The sequence below is a fragment of the Neocloeon triangulifer genome, unplaced genomic scaffold, assembly GCF_031216515.1.
Source record: "Neocloeon triangulifer isolate White Clay Creek 2 clone unplaced genomic scaffold, ASM3121651v1 ptg000001l, whole genome shotgun sequence".
Classification (NCBI taxonomy): domain Eukaryota; kingdom Metazoa; phylum Arthropoda; class Insecta; order Ephemeroptera; family Baetidae; genus Neocloeon; species Neocloeon triangulifer.
In genome coordinates this window covers 706,668-730,557 of record NW_026775544.1, presented here as the reverse complement: position 1 = coordinate 730,557, position 23,890 = coordinate 706,668, and the positions used below count along the sequence as shown (strand labels likewise).

Below are 23,890 nucleotides of genomic sequence, written 5' to 3'. Positions count from 1 at the left end.
TTTCTTTCAGGCACTCGCGCGAAAATTTATATGACGGCATGCGACACGCTGATAATTCTGCCTTAAGTGGCGCTGTTGTGTTTTAATGAGCGCCTGACGAAATTTTCGCTCGACGGCTTTAATTTCGGCGCCTCTCTCCGAAGAGCGAGCGGCTGTGTTTACACACGGCAATGAATAGTAATCAAGTAATGGAACACGGTGGATTTTACGGTCTGATGGAGGTGCTGCTTATGGAGTCATAAAAAAGCAATTATGCTGCGGAAAAGTCGCCGAATAAAAATATTCACAAGCTTTTATTCAAGAGTGCTTTGCAAATGGAGAGGCGCAGTGATGTGGATTTTGGACTACTGGAGCGCTAATTTATATGTAAAAAAAATGTGATGAAGCATCTGCATTTGCTTGGTATTCAATAAAAAATATATTAAAAAGGAAAAAAAACGCCCATTCAAAGAGTCTATGTTTGTTACAAGGGGAGGTTCAAGATAAGCCCAACTGAAATCTGACAAGGACCTAAACTTTATTTTTTCTACGGATCAATACAGGTATGAGATTTAAAATAAATTAATAACTAAAGTTTAAAATAAATTATAAGTCACTAATTTAGAAATCTTTTAGAAAATCTGCTGATTGTGAGAGTAAAATTAGTTACCCTAGGAAAAGAAATGATCTAAGGTCTAACAGATATCCTTGTAGAATAAAATCATTATAAAAATTGTTTGCATGCCCAATTACTTGAAAAAAATTGGTAGTGGTGATGCCGTTCTTTTCTACAAATTTCATTTCTTTTTAAACAAATTTCTTGAATAATTTTAAGTAAAACACTGTGAATGAAATAATATTGTTTTCAATCTTTTCTCTACAGTCGTTTTGAACCAAACAAAAAATCTAAAATTTATTATGATTTTGAATGCAATTAAACTAATCTACTCCTTTTTGAACGCTTTTTGCACACATACGTAACACACACAGCCATGAAAATGACATCCGTCCTGGGAAAATGCGAAAGCAACAGACCGGGGAGCAATTTTTGAGAGCGAGTTCATGTGACTGAATAATGAAGCCGCTGCTGAATTTTTATGGCGGCATTAGCAATAAAGACCACTCTTTAGGAGCAAAAAAGCGGCATGCATGCGAAATTGGCAGAGACGAGAAGCTTATTTATTTATAATTGCCGGCCAACACTATGGTACCGGTGCATATATTTGAATATTAAAACGAACACTCATAAATTATGAAACGCAATTTGGAACGTGGCGGCTGCAGCTCAGCATCATGCTCGGCGGCGATAACAAGAGAGGTGGTTAGGCAAACAGTGCGGCACGCATATCAGGCGGCTTGCATACGCATCCTCGGTGCCGCAGCACACTTAGCTGCGCTGGCGCCGAACCACTAAATCCGCGGAGAATGTATTCGGCTGATATTATGAAAATTATCTCCGAGCCCGAAATTTATTGCCCGCCGGCAGGCCCCTGAGTTTAATTTCCTAAAATAATAACGCGACCCCCAGGATTGCAGATGATTGTTTTAAGTGCTCCTTTGATGGCAGCCACCGCAATTAATGCACGGGGTGGAGAGCGCATTAAAATACCTTGCCCGCCGGCACCCTTGAACGCCTGCTTTGCTTTCGGTCTAGTTTAATACGCGGAAAGAGAAAGAGATCGAGGTGTATAACACGATCCTCGCGTGCCGCCGCAGGTACGTCGTGGAAAGTGAATTCTCGTGCCACCTGCGGCCGAACGCGAAAATCTTCTGAAAGTGGAGCCACTCGGAGAACGGCCCTCGAAAAAGCGCGGCGGAATTCGCTGCTGCTAGGAAAGCTCTCGACTTTTTGAAAAGGTGCCTTTGTTTTGGTGCTGCTCCAAAACGAGGACGCTTCAAATTTCTTTCTGTCAAGACGAGAGAGGAGAAGAAGCAGCTCTGGCCCAAGAAAGGGGCCAATTAAAAAAGGGGGATGCTGCTAAGAGGATTACTGCAAATTGCTGGTGATCTTTTGTGCCAAAACACAAAGGTTTCTGAATTATTCATGGGCGCTAAGTTGCCGAGAGCAGCGACAACCCATTGGCTAGTGTGTTGCTTGCTAGAGATGGGTGGTATAGAAATGAGGAAATGTAAATTGTGAAATAAAAATCTCACTTTGGTTGAAATGCTAAATTATATATAATAATTGCACAAACGTGGAATTTTATTAAACTTTGAGAGAGTATGAGCACCTTAAGTTGTTCTGATACATTGAAATTAATACAAATGCAGCTACACGATATTAAATAATTTAAAAAAAATTTTCAAGCAATTCTTGTATGCCTGCCGTGTCAATTTATGCTCTGAAAAGATGAGGGTACAAGGATATGGGTCAAACCTGTCGTACTCGTTATTCTCAAATGAAATTAATTTATTTTTTATTATATTCTAGGATATCTATATAGAAAAAGGACTAACTTTAAGTGAAAAATTGTGGTTTATTTCAAGCAAAAATAAGCAAAACATTAAAAAGCCTCCTGAATAAAAATGACAAAAATTATAGGCTTTAAGGTTTAAAAGACTGGAAAAGTATAATAATATAATTATTATTTTCTAAAGAACACATTAAAGACAATATTATTAAAAAAAAAAATTGGTTGCAAAAGAAATTGTGAAGCTTAACTGAGCTCCCTTTGCAAAAATTTACTTTCAAAAATCATTTAGATTTTGATATGCCTGCTTACAATAAGCGAGTGATCAAATCTACAGAATAAAAACAAAATTATGCATTGAAAATAATTTAAAAGGCATAAAAATAAAATAAAACTGAAAGAAAATATACAAAATTTAGTGAATTTAATGCAGTATTTTATTGTAATTAGAATTTTTTAGACTCTGAAGGAAATTATTCATAAATGAATAATATTCATGAATAAATCTGATTTCTTTTTAATTATTGATTAGAAAGAAATTTTTATGGCCTACGATCTGGTGAATTTAATTTGTCCATCACTCACGTTGACTTGTTTCATTGATGACTCTGAATTCCTCATTGTATTTAATTCTAGAAATGCACCTTAATTTATTAATTCTCATTGAGTGATTTCGTTGTTAATACAAAATAATAAATGATATCCACCTGTCAAATACCTTTCTTCTTTCTGAGGTCGGTCCCATTTAAACAGTTTCTGTTTTGGAAAATTTTGAGCTGATTTTTGATTGGCTGGCCGACCACGAAATGACTCGTGAATAATGAATGCTTCACATGATGATGTCGCTGCGCTTGAGAAAATAGCCAGCAGGTGCTCGTGGGTGCGAGGAGCGACTTGAAAATGTATTCGCGCCTCCGAAATTGCACCACTCACTCGCCTCGCTCACGCTAATGGCCAGGCAGGCGTCTCTGACACGCAAATTGATCCAGAATCTTCGTTCGGCACGTCTATTCATAATATTCAAAAAAGCAATTCCGTCGGCGGCGTTTTTGCGAATTATCGGCGCGAGTAAAGAGAGACACTTTGGTGGAGAAGCGCGAGAGAAAGTGGCAAAAAGTGTAAATCCGCTGCTCGGCGAGCCCAAGGGGTTGGCGCGTGACTTCGGCGAGAGTTTACGAAGGAAAACATTATTTCCTGCTCCACCCCTCGTGCTCTGCTTCTTATCAGCGGAGCAAATTGTTTTCGAGTAAAAAGTTGCGCCTAAAGTAAATAAACAAGCAGCTTGCATGCTGTTGCTACTGCCGGTTTCATTTCATAATGCATGTGCCGCTTGAAAAGTTAATAGAGACTTGAGAGGAAACATGTTCGCGAGCGTGTTTGTTGTTTTGCTGCTTCACATCATAAAATTCCGTTTCAGCTTGAGAGAAAATTGCAATCGATAATGGTAATAATATTATTATTCGCGCGCGCCCAGTCATGAAAAATTTACTCTCTAGCAGATTAAGGGAAAAATTCATTAAAAGTTTGATGCAGCTCGGAGATTAAAATGAGAAACGTAATTGCAATCATGTCCCTCTTACTTAGAAGACCTCTTGCTCGCGACTATAAGTAAATGGCTCCTCTCGCGGACGCCGGATGCTGAATCTTATTTTCTTATCTCACTGCAAGATTTATTAGCAAACTTCTCGTGAAATTCACTCCGTGGAAGTAAACACGCGCGCCGAGTCCAACTAAATGAGCTCCAAATGCATCAAGTAGAAATCGCTTCGTTTCGCTGCCCCAAAAGAGACGTGGGATAGCGAGGAAGTTTGTTTTCTAAGTAAATACACACTCTCTGCAGGGGCTCGCGAAAACAACAGTGGCTGCTGCCAGAAAGGGAGAAGTGGATGTAATTAATTATCAATAACTGTAGAATTCCTATAGGACAAACTCTAATGACTTGATTATAATCCGAGTATGTAGTACACATAGCGCGCCCTGACGGCGAATATTTACAAAACTTAAGTCGGACACCAAACCATGTCATCAAACTTGTGCAGACTTGGGATGTTGTTTGAATTTCTCCCCTCGCGCGAAATTAATTCCGCATGTTGTGTCTCTTGGTGCGAGATTCGGAAGATTCTACTGTGCAGAGGCCGCTTTTATTTGTATGCGCCCATGTTTAGCAAATTCGCTTTGCGTGAACTTCTAATGATGATTCCGACTTTGAGGCTTCTCCCTCTCTGAAGCTCGGCTGCACGCATCATTATTATTCCGCCAAGAGAGGAGAGGAGCGGCGCGGTCTCTCTTGCCATTGAAAGGCGCGTTGGAGCGCGCGCGTTATTTTCGCAGGCACTCGTTTCCACAGCAGGTACAAAGCGCGGCCTAGCATTATTTTCTCGCGCAACATTCATCAGCAGTCGGCATTGTGGCTGCAAATTGAGTTCTTTCAATACCGCACATGTCTGCCGAGCTAAAATTTCTCACGCCGCTGGGTAGTCGGTATAAAGTTTGGGATCAAACGGCGCCACCCTATCGCCTTTCGATTCTTAAGCTGCGAATCAAATGCATCATAGGGCATGTTTTTCAGTCAACGCTTAATTTGTAGAAACAAATACTTTATGCGATTTGTAAAAAAAAAAATATGATAAATAAAATAAATTTTAAATTTGAAAAAAATACGATTTAAAATTTAAAAATTTTTTATAAAAGTATACATATGTATTTCCTTTATTTCAAATGATACAATGCTATGTACTAAAAACCAATGATATAGAAATCAGTGTCAAAACTAAATCTATAAATTAGACGCGGATATAGAAAATTTTTGTTATTAAAATATATCCCACTATATCTAATTTCAGTTTTAATTTCCAAATATTTTAAGATAATTTAAGATTTTGAAGGGAAAGTGGGAATTTTGTTGAACTGGCTGCAGCAATGATCGACGATAGCTTAATTAGGATTGCAAAATAATCTGTAATTTCCATTTACACCTTATACTCCCTGAATTTTTTTTCAAACATTTCAAATTTCCAGTTTTATAGTTTATGTTAACAAAAGAAACCGTTTTGAAACTGAAAATTTTTGAGAAATAAATGAAAATATGCATGATTAAATTTCATTATTTTCTCACTTTGAACAATCTTAAAATTAATAATTATATCTTGTTTAAAGAAATATTAATTAATATCGGAAATATTTATTTGAAAAACAGCAGCTATTAATTTTGGATGTAACGTTGCTGTTGCTGTCATTTAACTTTATCTAGTTTGTAAACTTACAAGGAGGGTTGCTGCCTCTCCGCTGACGACTTCCGCCGTTTTTGCCTCCTCGTCATTTGGTGCTGTCGCTTTTTGCAGAGACGATGCACGTGGCCTCCGCCGGACACAAGCGCAGCATCTTGAAGGCGAGCCTTCATCTCCTGGCGCTCGGCTAATTGGTGTCGGAGCCACTCTTCGAGCGCGGACCACTCCTCGCTGCCATCGTTCTCGCAACGGAATCTTCTGTTCAGCACGAGGATGTCAACGGCGAACCACAATGTGGCAGCTGTCCTTCGCACCATTGTCCGCAACTGAAAACAATAGGTGTTGCTAATGAAAGGCTTAAATCAAATCATGCAGAGAAGTTGAAAACAAGCGCCGGGAATTTGTGAACAAAAGGAAAGGGGTATTTTGGTGCGAAAGATAAGTGCTGCTGGCTGAAATCTGCTGACAGTTGTTTCTCGTGGTAAAGTAACGGGAGAGCGTACGCGTCTCTTCAAAAATGAATTTTCGTTACGGCAACACAATTTTCCAACGTCAAATTATTAAAAAGATAAAATTTCTATTTTTCAAAAAACTATCTAGTCAACAATCAGGTTGTCAACTTCATTTCCAACTAATAATAAATTCATTAATTAATATAATGTAAGAACACAAAATAATAATTTGGTATTAATCAGCATTAAAAATCATAATTTATCACATATTAGTGCAAAATTTTAGTTGCGTAACAATTAATTGCTCTCTCTATATTTTAAACACAACTGTGTTAGCTTGTGTGATTTTGTGATTGATTAACGAAAATAATAGCGAGTGAACTATAGTGGTGCAAATTGAATTACTCAAGCACGTCGCAAAGTGCACTTGACGAAATTTCGTTCCAAACGTAATGAGTTTACCTGTTAATTCTGGGAGCGTGTGAGTGCGAGTGAGGGCGAGGGCGCGTGACTCCTTTGCGCCCCCGCGGCAGTCGATAGCCCTCTGCCACTTTTCCATCACGCCATTTGGCCGACAGGTGAAAATTCAACTCTTCTCATGTCTGGCACGATTTTCCGTGGCCCACTCTGGCTTCTTGCTCTTGGAAAAGCACCTTGCGTGGTTCTTCCACCGCAGCTCTCGATATAAATTCAAATCGCCAAGAGTTCCTTCCTGTTCAAAGTCAAATCAAAATCGTAATAATCATCTGAATTATTTATTGGAAAATGAGATAACAAGTAAATTTTGATTTTTTTTTCCTAGTTCCATTTATAAATCGGTCTATATATTATTTTTTAAACGATAAAATATAATAAGAAAAAATAAAGAAACTAGTAAACACAATTATATATATACTTTTTTTAATTGACTAAAAATTAAGAGTTCAAATATTTTTTTGTCGTCTTTATACAAAAACATATATATGAATAGTTGTGATTTTTCCACGAAATAAAAAATAAAATGTTAAAAAAATTAATCATACTCCTTTGGAGATTTTTTTAGATTTTTCCCCAGAAGCTCAAGAGACATATAAGAAATTTTAGAAAGCAAACAAAATATATATCTATAAGAAAAGTAGTTAATAAATTACATAAGAAAAGTAGTTACTTAGTTAGAGACAGTTAGATACTGGATCATATTTATTCACATTAGACTTTCATAAACACGCATACTGAAAAAATAAGCAATAGAATTAGAAGTTAAACTCGTGCCTAATTTCTAAATTTCATAATTTCTAATAACATTATGAAATATACAAATTTCATTGATGATTTAAAAAAAATGTTTAATTTTTATTGCTCTGAAAAAATAGAAGTCAATTAAGTAATTAAGAAATAGAGCTGACGAAAGAAAATGTGCTATGTATGCAAGGATGGACTGAAATTGACGAACAGGAGAGATCAGTACAAATTATTTTGTCGTGTTTGAAAGGTGCTTATTGGAAAGGTGTTAACATCATGGAAAAGTTTTGAGTGGTCAATATTAAATAAATTAATAAAAATGGATCCATTTCCCTAATTTTTTCCAAAGGCCAAAGGCAATTGAAATAAATGTCACGGCTCCGCGAAGAAAATTTTAAGAAAAGTTAATTTTGGTAAAATTGTTTGTTTTATTTTTCTGGTATTTTATTATAAAGGATTTTGTATTAAACGCTTTGGTGTACATTGTGTACAACTTCGGTGCAATTCAAACACCCTTCTCAACACAAAATCCTGCGGTCCCCGGCCAACTTTAGCAAAGAACAACCCTCTCGCAGTCCCAGCATGAGAAATCACTCAGGTTCCCCCGAGAAAAATCCGCCTGGAGTGGGAATCGAACCCACAATCTCCGGGATGGAGGGCAAGCGCACCGTTTTCCCTCAAACTTATTTTAAAACATGATGGTCCTGCCATCTACCGTCTCTGATTGGGTGTGAATTCTCGGCGTCTGCGCACAACAGACAGTTGGGCCAAGGCAAGAACTCCATCACCTGCATTTGCCGGTCGTTTGGGTCGGTGATACATAATTTTGAAACGAAAATAAATTATATTTCCTCGCACGGAATTTTAGAAAAAACGTCGACATTCAAAGCTTGACACCTTCGATTTTCACTTTCGCTAGGTATTTCAATGTGATAACCATTACTAATTATGAAATCTTCGATCTAAATCCAGTTTGGCTGGAGTTGCGCGCCATTTTTTTCACCACTGTTCGACCGTTTTTGTTTTGCTTCCTAAATTTTTCTTTTCGTCGCTATTAATAACCTGACTCAATGACTGTTTCAGTTGACGCTATTTAGAGATCCAAAGCCCCATCATGAGAAAGCCTGCAAGAAAAAGCAGCGTGACTCCAGCGCCTGCTGTTGTGAAGACTTACAGCAAGGGAGACCTTGTGTTCGCCAAAGTACGAGGCCATCCAGCTTGGCCTGCCAGAGTACGTACAAAATTAAAATCTCTTTGTGTTGTTCTTGATTTGATTTGTTAGATTGTTGATTAATTACATGAATTTTATGGCAACATAAATTCCATATCTTTCTTTTTTACAGATTGAGGAAATCATTCTTGGAGACAAAAATCCCTCTCTGGTCAAATACACAGTTTTCTTCTATGGCACCCATCAGTTGTAAGCATTCCATTTTTTGTGTTTAGAAATTTGATAATGCGTCGAATAATTTTTGTCTATATTTTCGCTATGAATTTTGTAGCTCGACTTGCAAGCCAGACGAGCTCTGCATGTATTCTGACGTTAGTGATGCTATGAAAACCAAGTGCAAGACTAAGCGCTTCATTGAAGCCATGAGAGAGGTTGAGGAAGCACCTGATGTTGCTGCGGAGTTGCCAGAAGCAAATAAGAAGAGTGAAGAGGAGAAACCTTCCAACGATGAAATGGAAGAGACAGAGGACATAGATGCAGAAAAACCAGAAGGTATTATTGTACCAATTTTGTTGCAGATAATAGTTTAGCATTGTGTCATTTCAGAAGAGAAACCTGTTGAAAAGCCTGAGACAAGTGCTAAGAAGGTAAAATCTTCCAAGGCTGCTGCCACTCAGAAACGCAAGTCCAAGCCTGTTGAAAGTGAGGAAGAGTCGAGCTCTACAGAAAGTCCAGTAACAAAGAAGAGGAAAATCAACACTCCCACATTGAGGGTCAACCTCGAGAGATTGCCAATACCTAAAACACCTACAAAGGTGGAAGAAACTCTTTCTGAAAGTGAAGATGGTGATTATGATAAGGTGGAACTGCATCCAAATTCACCCGAAGCAAAGCAGGATGATGTTGAAAAGGCCAAAAATTCTGAGGAGAAACTGACTGAAAAAACTCACAAGTTTGATGAGAAGTCAAGTGAGATTGAAATAAAAGATACTTACCTAGAGTACAGAGAACCTGAAGATGAAAATATGCCTGAAGATGAAAGAATTGTCAGGAGACTGATAAAGAATTCCATCTGGGATTACAATGTAGACAGTGAAGGACTGAAATTGGTCCTTCGTCAGATGGGCTACCACTTCAATGAAAACAAAATCAAGAACTGGGATTCGTCTGAACTCCTTGAAATGATTGCTGCTGAAAGATCTCATGCTGAGGAGAAAATCAAAGATTGTCTCACATTCAATCCTGACAAACCTTTTGATGAGGACACAAAGGCCAGAAAGAAAGCCAAGTTTGATGGTGACGAAGAGTCTGATGACGATTTGGAGGATCAGGATGAAATGGACAAAGTAGATAAATATGTCTGTATTGTTGTGTTCTATAATTTTTGTCTTTCAGGAGGAAGGAGTTTTTATCAAATACTTCCCAAGACACAGCGTTGATCTGATGCTGCAAATCAAAGATCTAAATTGCTGCCCTGACTACTTTGCTTACATTGTGCAGTTGGCTACCAATAATCCTGAAAATGACTTCACCATGGAAAGCCAGCCTTTGCCATTGGAGCAGCAGAGAAAGTAACCATATTTTGCTTGGTGATTACTGCGAATATTAAAATTTTATTTATATGCAGGCTTTTCATAAATGAGGAACGGTATTTGCTTCTCACTGAAGAAATTCGTGATAGACTTCGCACAGGAATCAAGCACGACACAAAGACTGTCATTGCTCTTCTGGAAAACATCATGGATTTGGAGCTAAATAATATCATGATTAGCAAGCATCCATTTGCTGTTTCCAATATTTGCCTTCTCACTCAGTACCACGGAAGTGAAATTGATGGACTGTCTAAAGAAGAATTGGTATATGTTTGAAAACTCATGTATTAATATTTAAATTGGTGGATTTATCTTAAGGCTAACGAAAAGGTGGATGCTGAGATTATCAAAAATTTGGCCTTTGAAGTGGTAGATAAAATGCAGGTTGGACTCTTAATTCTTTTTTTATGTAGACGTTTTACATTGTTATTAATTTTTTTTTTTTGCCAGTTTGTTGTACTTCCTGAATACTTGCTTGAAATATTGAAGTCTCATGAGGATAGCCAGTCGAGTGGAGATGATGAAGAGGAATCAAAAGGCAAGGGAGTCAAAATGCTGTTTGACACCATTAAAACTTCACATTTGACCATGTCGAGGGCATGTGAAGGCAATGAGAATGAACTGTCCAAAATTCTGCAGTCTCCAATCAGTAATTTGACTTTTTATTTTACTTTATAATTTGCAATTAATTCTATTCCTTAGTTGTTCAAATGACAAAGTCTGAGTGCAGAAAATTGTACACGTTGCGCCACAAATTCTTCAAGCGCAAAGATCGGGCAGAGAAAGAGGTAACAGAATTCATTTTTAATGTGAAGATACAAAACCTAGTTGCTATTTTTCTAGGCTGCCTTCCGAGTGTGTGCTTTAGCTCGTAGTTTGCATCCTTGGTCTGATGTGCCAACAGAGTCTTTTCTGCCTGTCCTACTCAAACAAGAGGCTTCTGAGAATGGTGAAATCACAAACAAGGTAGCAGGCAAAAAAGTTCCAGCCGTAAATGGCAAAAAGTAGGACAAAGCAAAGCTTGTCCGATTTCTTTCAATTTATGATTGCACTTGCATAAAATTTACATTGCCGTATGAGGCGCATCAAATTTTGACTATCAAATGCAGGTAATTGAGCTTATAAGACTTTTTTCCCTCTTGGTATTGTGCTGGGATACTTGATAATAATTTGTGTATTGATTTCCCTAAGAGCTACAGCAATGACCATTTATTCCATAATAAAAAACAAATAAATAAAAAATTAACAGTTCTAATAATTTCATAATACATTTAGATACCTATAAATAACTTTGTTGATGGTTATGCCAAAAGAGTCATTATAATCATGTTCTTATGTTTTCAAAATTGTTAAAAACATTTTACTCAAAATAAAAGAGTGGGTGGCACTTGGTTAAGGAAAACACCGTGGCTGTGTATGCCTCCTCCAAGGGGAAAAGGCACCCATTAGCAGAAGCTGTACTAGGTGGGAGGATGACTTTGTTATTAGCTATGAGGAACCCTCTAAACTTGTCTTGAACAAAACGCTCCAGCAAATTTTGAATTTTTAAAACGCCAGGAATAACAAAGAACGCTTCAACATATTTTGATTTATTTAAATGCAAACTCCAAACATCAGAAATCATATAAAAAAGTGAGCAACAAAACGGTAGCTGCTGTGTCTGTGATACAGTGACAAACAAGCTGTGGCGATCAATTTGTTAAGTACAACAGCAGATCTCCTTTGACAATCAGGTTTAAAATCTTGTAAATATAGATCAGCGACAAGTACCACACGGGGTGCACCAGAGTTGTGTCACATCAAAGTTACAAAATATGAGTGGAAACTCCTAACATCACTTTGTTCTCGAGAGCTCAATAATATGTCATGGGCTTCAATTTCCACAGTTATTTATAAAAATCCAAAACGCAGAGTTATTTCAAGCACAAACCGTTCCATCAAGTGGACCAGAATCGCACACAAGCTCCACAAATATCATAAAGCCGCTGCAAACTGAATTAATGGAAAGAGTATATTTATCAAAACAATAAATGCTTATTGTGTAAGGGCAATACAAATACATCAAATTTGTCACATCTAGACTTCAATGAATGGGACTGCAGTCGGTATTTTAAATATATGTATATTGTAATGGAATAAATTGCTAAAGACTGATTTGTGCGTTGCGGTTGCTAACCATAAGGTCTTGATTATTAAAATGTCTTAAGCTGCCGAGTCAGCCTTGAGGGCGTACTGGTGTGCATCCACCATTACTGCAGGACAATCACAGCCATTGAGTAACAATTATTCTCCTATGGGTGCACTTGTTATTTATTTGTTGGCTCTCCTGCAAATCTTCGCCAAGCGGCCTAGCATGCTTCGAGTATTGGTCATCGACGCTGGGCGATGCCGTCATTGGGACTTCATGGTAACGAGCTTGCGGCCACGAGCCCTAGCTTCTTGCCTTGTGTTTGTGTACTCGAACCACATAATATTCGGAATCAAGGTTGTGTCCCGAATCAATAGCAGCTCAGAAATTTTCCTGTAATGAAAGACAATATATGTTCAGTGTGTGTTGAAAGGAAATTTAAAATATTATTATGACATAAAATATTTCATTAATATTTTTACCAAGTAACAATAGTTGGGAAGAGAGGAGAAAAGACTAAGTGAGTCATTGCAAACCAGAATATTGCAAAAACTATGCCCACAGATGAACCAACGAGAACTTGCTTCCATGAGTGGTAATGTAGATAAACTCTGAAATTTACAACGTACCCTCAAATAAATTTTTATAATTATTTTATATATCATACCTTCCGCAGGCAACAATTATTGCCAGGGAAATGCAGCCAAAAACTAATCCTAGCTTCCAAAAGCTCTCGAGGGTACTGCTATTGTTCATGTGATGCAATCTGCGGGAAAAAAAGTAATCAAAGGATTTTAATAAAATTAGAATTTCTAGATTAGCAAACCTTATGAGAACAAAGAGGACACAATATGTGGCAAAAAACCACATAAATTGTGAGTGTGACGAAGGCATTCCATACTCGGTGTACAGACTGTTTCTTGCCATTGGTCTTGCTTCGCAAATTGTGTGTTTCAAGATAAGATTTAGCAGCTCGTTAGCAGCCGTGCCAATGAAGAAAGTTATCTGAGAAAATTAAAGGGTCAATAATATGAGTCGGGCCAACAGGGTCAGCTATTTTTTACTGTGTGCAAGTCCCTGCGGAATAAAATAAGAGCAGCAAAACCAGCCAGGATGGCAAAGGGAATCAAGCTGAACAGGGCAAGCAGTTTTCCAAGGTAGTCTCCTAGAATAAGAGGAAAATTTTAAAAATCAATACAATTTCAGGCGTTGCGGATCGTGAAAAAAAATCAATTTTTCACTATACAGCAGTTTCAATCGTTATACCTTCTGGGTATTCCACAAGGGTCAGCGAGAGCGGAACCCACTTTTCTGCGCTCTCTGTTGACATTTTTGGAGGGTTGGAAATGTTGCCTGTGGTCGAAACGCGTTCAATTCGAACCTCGCAATGCGAAAATCGAAGGAAACTTCATAGACCTTCTTTGTTTTGGGTTTTCGCGACTCAATCCACATTCCACAACACCTATCAGATGGAACTTTTTTATTTTGGCCATTCCATCCAGAGCGCGTGCGTCCGCTGACCAGGGCCACCCGCCCACCCCATCAGCGCCACCGGAGGGGGAATCGGAGAACAGGAAAAAAAATAATTCGGCTGCGGCTGCGGCTGGCAATGCTGGCATAGTGGCGGCATGATAATAAACAGAAACGATAAAAACATAAGCAGAACTCACACGTGTGTGTAAGTAATTTTTTTAATATGATAAAATTATTTGATTTTGGCTGAAATCAGTTGAATTTATATTTTGTATTTTTTAGTGAAGCTCCGTTTGAAGTGTGCTGAAGAAAATTCATGACTATCAGGATGGGAACCAAGACGAAGCCGCTTGCTTTCCAAATTTTGGCTGAGTGCTCAATAAGCAAAGCTCGGACAAGTTTACTCGAACTTCCACATCACACAGTGGAGACCCCTGTTTTTATGCCCGTTGGAACACAAGTTCGTCTGAACACTAACATTGAATTTTAAATCTTTCTATAAATTATGTACCCATATTTTTAATATTTTTGCAGGGTACCATGAAAGGTATTCTACCGCAGCAGCTAGAAAAGCTTGACTGCCAAATTATACTCGGCAATACCTATCACCTTGGAACAAGGCCGGTATGTAATAACATAATAATGAAATTTATTTTAATTAAAAAAAAATTCTTCAAAGGGTCCTGAGCTAATGGCCAAAGTTGGTGGTCTTCACAAATTTATGAACTGGAAACGAGCTCTTCTAACAGACTCAGGCGGCTTCCAAATGGTGTCTTTGCTTAAATTGGCCACAATAACTGAGGAAGGAGTTAATTTCTCTTCTCCATTTGACGGTTTGTTGATTCCTTATCTTATTGTTTAAAAAAAATTAATATCAATTTCTTAATTTGAAATTTAGGTTCACCGTGCATGTTGACCCCGGAGAGGTCAATAGAAATCCAAAACGCAATTGGCGCTGACATAATTATGCAACTGGACGACGTCGTTAAAACAACCACTACTGGTCCAAGAGTGGAAGAAGCAATGCACAGGTAAAAAAAAATAGCTTGACTGTGTAAAACGTTTTGATTAAAATTTTTGACACAGAACCACTCGATGGCTGGACAGGTGCATCGCAGCCCACAAAAACCCAGAAACGCAGAACATTTTTCCGATTGTCCAAGGTGGTTTAGACCCTGAACTTCGTCAGCAGTCTGCAAAACTTCATGTGGAAAGGAATGTAAATGGATTTGCAGTAGGCGGTTTAAGGTCAGAAATATTTTAGTATTTTAATTTGATGTTAATTTTTTCATTTTAAGTGGTGGTGAGAGTAAAGACGAATTCTGGCGCGCCGTCCACCTCTCAACAGATATTTTGCCCAAGGACAAGCCCCGCTACCTGATGGGCGTTGGTTTTGCTCTTGACCTTGTGGTTTGTTGTGCTCTGGGAATCGACATGTTTGACTGCGTCTTTCCGACCAGAACGGCCCGATTCGGATGTGCTCTTGTTGATTCCGGACAGTTGAACTTGAAGCAGCAAAAGTATGCAGCAGATTTTGCACCGATTGACAAAAATTGCGACTGCAGCACTTGCCAGAGGTACACAAGAGCTTTCCTACACACGATTGTGAAGATTGAGTCGTCAGCATGCCAAATGCTGACCATCCACAACTTGGCCTATCAGGTAAAATATTTTGCAAAATAAATATACAGAAAAAAATTGTAGCAATTTCTAGATGCGACTGATGAGAGGCATAAGGGGAAGTATTAAAGAAGATCGGTTTCCCCAGTTTGTTCAAGACTTTTTGGATAAGTTGTATCCAGACCGAAACTTCCCAACTTGGGTTTGTGATGCGCTCAGTGCAGTGAACGTCAATGTGGACAGAAAAGAATCAAAAGATGATTAATTTTTTGTATCTTTTACATTTTGAAAATTTTCGACCAAATAGACACCAATTTACAATGCAAGTGAGCCTCATTTTGTTCAGACCCACTTCAACTTTGTTCACATGAAGTCGTCTGAGTCGCTACCTCCGTCCAGGTTGGACTTCATGTTTTCACTCTTCATCAGAGAGCTGTAACTTCTGCAATAGTTTTTAATTAGTATTAGAATTGCAGAAAATCTTATAATTCTTTGCCTTATTTCAGCCTCCTCCTGCTTCCGTTTCTGATCCAATTTCTCCTGTTCCTTTTGCTCCTTCAACTGTTTCTTCCGGTCCTCGCGTTCAAGTCTATCTCTCTTTTCCTTCTCTGCCCGAAAGTCTACTTGTTTTTCGACTTTGGTTTTGTTCAGACGGTTGACTGCTTCGGCATTCCGTCTGGCCACTCTAATTTTTCGGACCTATAGCACTTCAAATTAAATATCAACCTCTGCAAGGTTTTGCTAAAGAGCACCTCTTTTTCCTTGTGGAATCCAACCTGGCCAACTTCCATGCTGTCCGTCTTTTTCAAGTTTGCCCACATGGTGTAGACAACGTCGATGTCATTCATTTTGTTGCCACTGATGCTGTTGGCTTTCACCAGCTGAGCTGCTTCTTCAATCACGGTTGCCGGGACATCGTCCAGCGACTGACCCTAGAATTAACTTATTGGTTATAATTTTCTCAGTAAATAAATTTTGAATAGTACCGGATTGAGTCTCAAATACACATGGGCTGACGAAACCTTGTCGACGTGAAACCACACATCCTCTGGCCAACCCCATTTAATTAGGTCTTCATCTAAAATGAGTAGATCTTGAAATTAACGTTTACTAATAATATTAAAATAAATTTACTCTCATATTTGTCCAAGCCCATAAACAATGTCACCGGCGGAGTTGCAACTAAAAATAAATGAAAATATTCAGAATGATTTTTATAACTTTTTTCGATAACTAAACCAACCATCACTTGTAAAATAGAAGACCATTTTCTGATAAGCCTTGGAATTCCGAGAGCTTGTTTGTAATTTTGGAGCAAACTTTTGTCTGAGCTGTCAAAGAGAAATCTCACGCCGCTTTGATTCTGTCGAGATAGGTCCGACTGTGATCCAAAATCTGTAATTTAAATAAATGTTTTATTTTTCACTAAATAATTAAAATAATTCCATGGATTTTACCCAGATCTTAATCTTAATGCTTGGCCGTGATAATTCGCAAAAGTTTCCGCAAACACGGCGCCCAGCGCGAACGGCAACTCGAAAATTTTGCGAAAACAAAACAAAGCAAAGTGCAAGTTGAGGGCGCTGCTATCGATTCTGCTGCAGCTGGGCTGGGGAGAAGAGGGAGTGACGTCGTCCATCACCGCCCGTGTTTGACGTTTCTTTTCCCGATTGCTATTTGTTAAAGTTTAGAGGCGAAATTTCCACCCTGCCTTCCGCTGGACGCTCAAAAAATGTTTCGGACCTCTTCAACTTTTGACAAGCTTTTAGGTAGGCACTAACCTTTTGTCCAAGACTTTAAAATCGGTGTTAAAAATGTGTTCCAAAACAATCGCAGTGAGTCACAACAGACTAGAATTATTTGTCATTATCATTCCAGATTCCAGACCCCTCTTGTATAAATATTTAAGTTGAGTCGTTAAATAATTCATATTGCTCGGTCACATAGGTCGTACTCAAATTTTTGTATTTTAATGCTTAGAATTTTAATTTGATCGTACTTAGTTTAAAAACTACATTATGGCATGTGTACAATAACGAATGTGTTTTTATTTCAGACAGGGCAACTAGCAACCTTCGTTTGGAGCCTGACTGGCCCGCAATCATACAAATATGTGATTTGATTCGCCAGAGTGACGTTCCGTATGATTTAATATGAAATATTTATTCAAGCAAATAAACTGATCTTGTGTTAATTTAGGGCGAAATATGCACTGACTGCCATCAAGAAGAAAATCTACCATGCGAATCCACACGTGGCCATGTTTGGACTGCAGGTAAATCTTAAAAACAACTATCAAACTATTAAAAAATAAGGAAATTGTTAACTTGTTAGGTGCTTGAGTCGGCTGTAAAGAATTGCGGCAACTTGATCCATGACGAGATAGGCACTCGAGCGTACATGGAGCAGATGCAGGAATTGGTCAAAAGCTCGCCTCATGAGAATGTTCGCAACAAATGCTTGGAGTTGTTGCAAGTTTGGGCCCATGCGTTCCGCAACTCTGCCAAATACCGACCAGTCCAGGTGAGTTCACAGCCTCAAATTCAGATGGAGTTGCTCTTGGTTGTTACATGACATAAGTGGCTTCCAGTGCTAATTAAATTAGAGCGCTAACTAGTGTTGGAATTTTCTTTTTTGACGAAGAAAATGTCTGACGTTGAAGAGGAAATAATATGCGATGATGTCTCTTTTTCTTAAAGGTGGTCTTATCTTTACTTGATCAAATTATTTTCCATTGCAGGACCAGGTCAATATTCTCAAGACCGAGGGCTACCAGTTCCCAGCGCTCAAGGAGAGTGATGCCATGTTCTCTGCTGACACAGCTCCAGAATGGGCTGAGGGCGAATGTTGCCATCGCTGCCGAGTGCAGTTCTCAATGATGCAAAGAAAGGTACTAATTAATCATAATCATTATTAAATTTACTTACTTATTATTTGGCATTAGCACCACTGCCGAGCGTGCGGACAAGTGTTTTGCAACCAATGCTCAGCAAAGACCTCCACCCTGCCCAAGTTCGGCATCGAAAAAGAAGTCCGAGTTTGTGAGTCATGCTTTGAGAAAGTCAACAAGTAAGTTTTTTTTTATTAAATCAGCCTCTAATTTTTAATGACTTCTGATTTTAAAGGCCTGGGCCTGCGATTAAGGGCAGTGAGGCAGAACTGCCAGCTGAATATCTAGCCAGCACATTGGCTCAGCAATCACAGGTATTTTTTTTTTCTTATAAAAAAATATTTCCAATAACTTCATTAATTGCACATCTGTAGACCCCTGCTAAAAAAACTGAGGAAGAGTTGAGGGAGGAAGAAGAGTTTCAGTTGGCATTGGCACTGTCAAAATCTGAGGCCGAAGAGAAGGAAAAGGAGCGTGAGGTATGTATTTGCAAATTATAATAAGTGCCTATTTAGAATATTTTAAATTTAGAAACAAAGAATGCGTACGGAAATGATCAACTCGGCTTACAAACAGTCGCAGAACAGTCCAAGCAAGCAGGTATGTAATTTTGAGGGAAAATTATTTTATTTGTTTTTCATTGATTTTTTTTGCTACAGCTGGAAACCGAGTTGAAGTTAGACAATGGAGAGAACACTGGCGAACTGGCTCGCTACTTGAACAGAGGGTATTGGGAGCAGCGACAGGAAGGTCTGCCCAGCGCTCCTGCTACAGCCAGCACCACTTCCTTGGGGTCTCCCGTGCACCTGAGCCCTCGCAAGTTCCAGGAAAACGGAGGCAATGAAAATTTAGAGGACTTCATCCGAACCCTGCGAAGCCAGATTGAAATTTTTGTAAACCGCATGAAGAGCAACTCGAGTCGCGGTCGTAGCATCGCCAACGATAGTTCGGTCCAGACGTTGTTCTTGAACATCACCTCCATGCATTCTCAACTGCTGAAGCACATCACTGAGGAAGAAGACAGGCGCATCCACTTTGAAGGCCTGCAGGACAAGTTGGCGCAGTTGCGAGACGCCAGAGCTGCTCTAGATGCGCTTCGAGAGGAACACCGAGAAAAGCTGCGGAGGCAGGCTGAGGAGCAAGATCGCATCAGGCAGATGCAGATGGCGCAGAAATTAGACATGATGAGGCAGAAGAAACAGGAGTACCTGCAGTACCAACGACACTTAGCTTTGCAACGCATTCAGGTAAATCCTAAAATATACAAAATTAAAATAGACATCTCAATATTTAGTTTACTAATCAACATATTATGTTATTTGTAACAAATTAATATTAAATATTTATTTATCAACTAAAAAAAATAAATTTAAAATTAAATAAAATATCCATAGAGAAATTTTATATTTCTTATATATGGTATTTCCAACTAATTTTAAATTAAATATTTGCCTTTAGGAGCAAGAACGAGAGATGCAAATGCGCCAGGAGCAGCAGAAGCAGCATTACATGGCGATGGGCTCTGGTTATCCCTTCCCGCCCCAGCACTATCCTCCTGAGCAGTACGGCGCGATGCCGCCTCCGCCGCACGCGATGTCTCCAGCCAGTCACTACCCACCTTACCCTGACTACCAGCAGTACCAGCCTAGAATGATGATGCAGCCCCCGATGGGGTCCATGCCGCCGCAAATGGGCCCCCCGACCACTCAACCGCAGGCCATGCCCATGGGTGCTGCTCCGTCAGGGGCTCCTCAGATGCCCCCTGGAGTGCCGATGGGTGTCCCTGCTGGACAAATGCCACCACCCGGGGCGCCGCAGCAGATTCCACAGGGCATGATCCACCAGGGTATGCCCCCAGGTGCCCAATTGCCTCCTCCTGGTGCTATGCAGATGCAACCACCTTCTGGATACGCGCAGCAGCCACAAATGGGACAACCGATGATGCAGCCACCCTACGGACAACCCTCTCCTATGATTTCTCCCCAACACGCTCCTCAAATGCAGCAGCAGCAGCCACCCCCGCCCCAGCAACCTCCTAACACCCAGACTGCGGAGCTCATCAGCTTTGACTAATTTTATGCTAAATTTTATGAAATATATGCAAGTTTGTTTCTACCTTGTGATTTGATGGTAATAGGGGTTGAGGGCTGCGCTAGAGCCGATTTTTATTCTTCAATGTGAAATGCATTTTAGTTGTACAACGCATATTAAACTATATTATTCCATTGCAAAATGATATTTTCTTTGAAGATAAAATATTCCTCGGGTGAAATTAATCTAAAAAAAGTATAAGAAAAAGCAGTTTTTCAGAAAGTAATTAAATTTTATTTTTATAAGGCATCAATTTTTAGCTACACAGTAAAGACGAGACTTAAATTAAAGAAGTTTAACACCGCGTATATTAATTTACAATAATTAAAACCCCAATTTGATTTTTTAAACCCAAAACTATTTAATTTTTTTGTACATTTGTGATAACTGAGGCAAAATCAGCTTACTCAACCGCCATAAGCATCTTTAAATATCTCAACAACTTCCTTTAATAGGAGGATTGCAACGCTTTTATTTATTTTCTCATAACAACAAGTCTTGATTATTCTTCAACTTTACTCAATATTAGCAGCATTTTCATAACAATTTATCTAATATGACTTAACTGTTAAAATCACAATTTTTTTCGTCGCCTGGAGACACGACAAACTTTAAGTGACATGGTTGACACTGGTGACGAAGTGAAGTCCATCAGCGTCGAAATTAGAACAGAGTGCAACTTTTCTTCTGTTGCTCACTGTAACAAACAAAATTTTGAGGAGGTCAATATGTGTGTAATGATAAGTAAAACTGATTAAAATATGTTATTTAATGACTTCATAGTGATTAATTCCAATTAATTTAAGAGTTAAATTTTATTTTAATTTTTTAAGTCAAGATATACGAATCACAGAAAAATATTTTGACTACATTGTTAACATTTTTTTTTCGTTTTGTATTTGAATAAATGAATTGAATTTAAATATTTAATATTTTTTTAATAAATTATTAAAAAATAAAACTGGCCTGTGCCAATAAAAACTAGCAGTAAATCAATAATTGGGACTAATAAACTCTTAAAGACCGCAATAAAAGTGTACGCTCTTGAAACGTGAAATTTGAAACGCATGATTTCGCAGCACAAGACTTGCCTTATCGAGGGGGCCTGCGATCTGTGCTTCAGGCGGAACTCGTTGATTTCATTTCTGAATTCGTGAATAAGAGAACTGCCTAAGTCTTCGTCGTTGAACCTGTCAAACACAATTTTCAGGGGAACATTGTCCCTGAGGTCGTCCCTCACAAATTTCGGAACTTCAGCCACCCCGTTACTCAGCGCCTCCAGCACGTCTTCCCTCGAAGTACCTTTCCGCAGCAGGTCCCACACTTCTGCGGTCTCCTTGTTGCGGTGCTCGGTCAGGTAGGACTTGAAGGCTTCGACCAATTCCTTTTCCTGATATTCGCCAAGTCTCAAGTCGCACCACTCGCCCGATCGCTGGAAACCCACTTTTTTGTAAATTTTCTGGCGCTCCTCCATTGACATCTCGCCGTCGTCGCGAGTTTGAAAACACGCAATTAGTGGATTCATATGTTTGAAGGCGCAGGTCTGCACGCGACAAGCGCACAAGGGGTTCGCGGTGATCGATAACGTAGGGCGCGTTTTCGAGTCGCGGGTCACGACCCTAACGTAATCTCCTATATAACAATCGACTGCTTATTCTCTTCCTGGCCAAATTTACTTTGGAATTCACACACCGCGCCTGCTTTTTTTCTGAACGTCAAGTAATTCGGCTCGCGAGCTATTTTTAAAGCTACACTCGGAATGTTTTAACACGGGGCGCACCGCAAATACAGGCACACACACAGGAAGTACACGCGGCCCCGTCCTATCGCACGCAGTTCACACGACTACGTCGCTCGCTTGACTGCGGCACCTCCGAAATTTTTCCTCCGCGCAATGCATTAAAGTCAAAGACGCTTGGGAAGGGACGCGTTTTATAATGCATGTTCGCACGCTTCGTTTGGCACAGGAGAGGAAATAAAATGTGTCTTGAATAAAATCCGCCTGCTTTTTGACTTACTATTAGCCCCAGAGATAAGATAGATCGACGAGATCGACGCAGAAAAAGAGATCTTAATGCCGCTTATTAATGTTTCAGTCGTTGCTCATTAGTCTAATGAATAATGAAATAAAGCAAATTGTGCATTACTCTTTGAAACCCGTCAGTTGGTATAATGACGGTATTGGTCATGAATTTGAGAAAGTGGAAAAAATAATTTTACACACATAAAATTATTATAATAAATTTGACTTGATTTGTGAAGAATAGACATCAACAATAATAATAAATAAAAAAGCTGAGAATTTGGAGTGAAGTAACAAAGTGCGTATAATAATTATGTATTTTACGTATTTTACTATTGTTGAATAAGTGTAAGTGAGGCGAACGATAATGTTGATAGTTTGATTAAATATTGGAGCAATGTATGATGGGAGCAAATTGATTTTTACACTCACAATTAAAATCCTTTTATTATAGTTTAATATCACAGTTTTAAAAAAATTTTATCTTCAGTGAAATAAACTCTTCTCATTATTTGGTGAAGTAAACAACAAGTGGTGACAATTTCCTTTTTATACAATAAATAATATCCCCCCTCCCCCAGCAATCACACATCCCTCGCAAAGGCCATCGCCCATCAGTTTCTGTTTCTGTATAAACATATATTATAAATTGAAACAGCAATTTGTTACTCCCGAGAATAGAGTGAGACCGCTAGCAATAATCATGAATTCAAAGTATCTGCTATTGATTTGTTTGTGTCTTTCAACCGTCCTTTTAGGATTTGCTGCAAGGCTACCTATACCTATATTATTTCAAAATAAGCATGGAGTGATAAGAGATGCGACAAGAAGGAGATACTGCCATAGGTCTGACATGATCTTTGATCCCCGTACGAAAAGGTGCAGATGATGCAGACCTGCAACTTAATGAACTTCATGATGGAATTAATAATATTAATGTATACTGTATTGTTTGCCACCTTCATAGTGTTTGTGTATGCGTGATTAAAACTGTGTACTTTTAAGATAAAATAAAGGCAAAATATAATGTAGATAGAGTTTTATTCATGTCATCAGATAATAAGATAATATCTGAAGGTTTTAAAAAAAGAAAACGTTTCAGGATTTGTGTACGGTGTAATGCGTTATAATTTTAATGGGATGGGAAAGTTAAACGATACACTTTATTAGTTCTGTGTTCAAAACTTCCCTTAAAATTAACTATTTGATCCATTTTTTAAGGAATATAAAATTATTTCAGTTAACCATGAGAAGCACCAAAATTTTAAAATAACTTTTCAGTTATTAAGAGATTTTTGCCTGTAGTTTATTGGGAGTAAAAGTGAGTTTGTAGTCTTTGCGCAGTGCACACAACTATTTTGCGCTCTCGCTTGACTGTGGCACCTATGAAATTTTTCTTCGGCGCAATTCTGCTCAATATACGCTGGGAATTAAGGGACGCGATAATATAATATAATAAATGTTCGCACGCTTTGTTTGGCACTAGTATGAGAGGAAATAAAATGTATCTTGAATAAAATCCACCTGCTTTTTTACTTTGGGTGTCCTTTGAAGCAAGTAAAATCGGATACAAATTTTAATTTGGCTATATAAATATGTCATTGATGAAGGC

The 23,890-nt window shown here is 38.7% G+C and overlaps 6 protein-coding genes across 7 annotated transcripts in view; 3 read left to right on the top strand and 3 right to left on the bottom strand.

Moving 5' to 3' along the window:
* LOC132196938 (uncharacterized) overlaps positions 1-6,626 on the bottom strand; it is a 70,387-nt gene extending 63,761 nt beyond the window's left edge. The window contains exons 1-2 of the mRNA XM_059619906.1: positions 6,532-6,626; positions 5,654-5,943 (exon numbers count right to left, since the gene is read on the bottom strand). Of these exons, the coding sequence (XP_059475889.1) occupies positions 5,654-5,934 (281 nt within the window). The 5' untranslated portion in view covers positions 5,935-5,943; positions 6,532-6,626. The remainder of the gene's footprint in view (positions 1-5,653; positions 5,944-6,531) is intronic.
* A 1,431-nt stretch (positions 6,627-8,057) lies between these two features.
* LOC132196878 (uncharacterized) lies at positions 8,058-11,288 on the top strand. Of its 2 annotated transcripts, none has more exons than XM_059619815.1 (11): positions 8,058-8,209; positions 8,374-8,521; positions 8,634-8,710; positions 8,793-9,013; positions 9,068-9,807; positions 9,857-10,032; positions 10,089-10,317; positions 10,372-10,437; positions 10,504-10,702; positions 10,756-10,841; positions 10,897-11,288. In XM_059619815.1, exons 2-11 carry the CDS (start codon positions 8,405-8,407, stop codon positions 11,059-11,061), a joined length of 2,076 nt encoding a protein of 691 aa, XP_059475798.1. In that variant the 5' UTR covers positions 8,058-8,209; positions 8,374-8,404; the 3' UTR covers positions 11,062-11,288. The 2 variants fall into 2 exon arrangements, with proteins under 2 accessions (XP_059475798.1, XP_059475806.1); XM_059619823.1 differs by having other exon boundaries at positions 8,073-8,099.
* A 338-nt stretch (positions 11,289-11,626) lies between these two features.
* LOC132205933 (dolichyldiphosphatase 1-like) lies at positions 11,627-13,697 on the bottom strand. Its single transcript, XM_059635329.1, has 6 exons — positions 13,448-13,697; positions 13,246-13,346; positions 13,008-13,186; positions 12,849-12,947; positions 12,664-12,792; positions 11,627-12,574 (listed from the first exon to the last, which is right to left on the bottom strand). Exons 1-6 carry the CDS (start codon positions 13,509-13,511, stop codon positions 12,445-12,447), a joined length of 702 nt encoding a protein of 233 aa, XP_059491312.1. The 5' UTR covers positions 13,512-13,697; the 3' UTR covers positions 11,627-12,444.
* A 3-nt stretch (positions 13,698-13,700) lies between these two features.
* Positions 13,701-15,600, top strand: LOC132205925 (queuine tRNA-ribosyltransferase catalytic subunit). The gene is made up of 8 exons (XM_059635318.1): positions 13,701-13,859; positions 13,937-14,114; positions 14,189-14,278; positions 14,334-14,487; positions 14,553-14,685; positions 14,741-14,902; positions 14,953-15,316; positions 15,369-15,600. Exons 2-8 carry the CDS (start codon positions 13,971-13,973, stop codon positions 15,537-15,539), a joined length of 1,218 nt encoding a protein of 405 aa, XP_059491301.1. The 5' UTR covers positions 13,701-13,859; positions 13,937-13,970; the 3' UTR covers positions 15,540-15,600.
* On the bottom strand, positions 15,530-16,891 carry LOC132205940 (coiled-coil domain-containing protein 25). Its single transcript, XM_059635342.1, has 7 exons — positions 16,732-16,891; positions 16,518-16,669; positions 16,409-16,456; positions 16,261-16,352; positions 16,027-16,206; positions 15,771-15,973; positions 15,530-15,716 (listed from the first exon to the last, which is right to left on the bottom strand). The coding sequence occupies exons 2-7, from the start codon at positions 16,540-16,542 to the stop codon at positions 15,638-15,640; spliced, it is 627 nt and encodes a 208-aa protein (XP_059491325.1). The 5' UTR covers positions 16,543-16,669; positions 16,732-16,891; the 3' UTR covers positions 15,530-15,637.
* Positions 16,885-20,397, top strand: LOC132205919 (hepatocyte growth factor-regulated tyrosine kinase substrate). The gene is made up of 11 exons (XM_059635305.1): positions 16,885-17,043; positions 17,331-17,415; positions 17,474-17,549; positions 17,609-17,797; positions 18,015-18,164; positions 18,219-18,343; positions 18,400-18,478; positions 18,539-18,643; positions 18,696-18,764; positions 18,824-19,411; positions 19,623-20,397. The coding sequence occupies exons 1-11, from the start codon at positions 17,007-17,009 to the stop codon at positions 20,235-20,237; spliced, it is 2,118 nt and encodes a 705-aa protein (XP_059491288.1). The 5' UTR covers positions 16,885-17,006; the 3' UTR covers positions 20,238-20,397.
* The last annotated feature ends 3,493 nt before the right edge of the window (positions 20,398-23,890 follow it).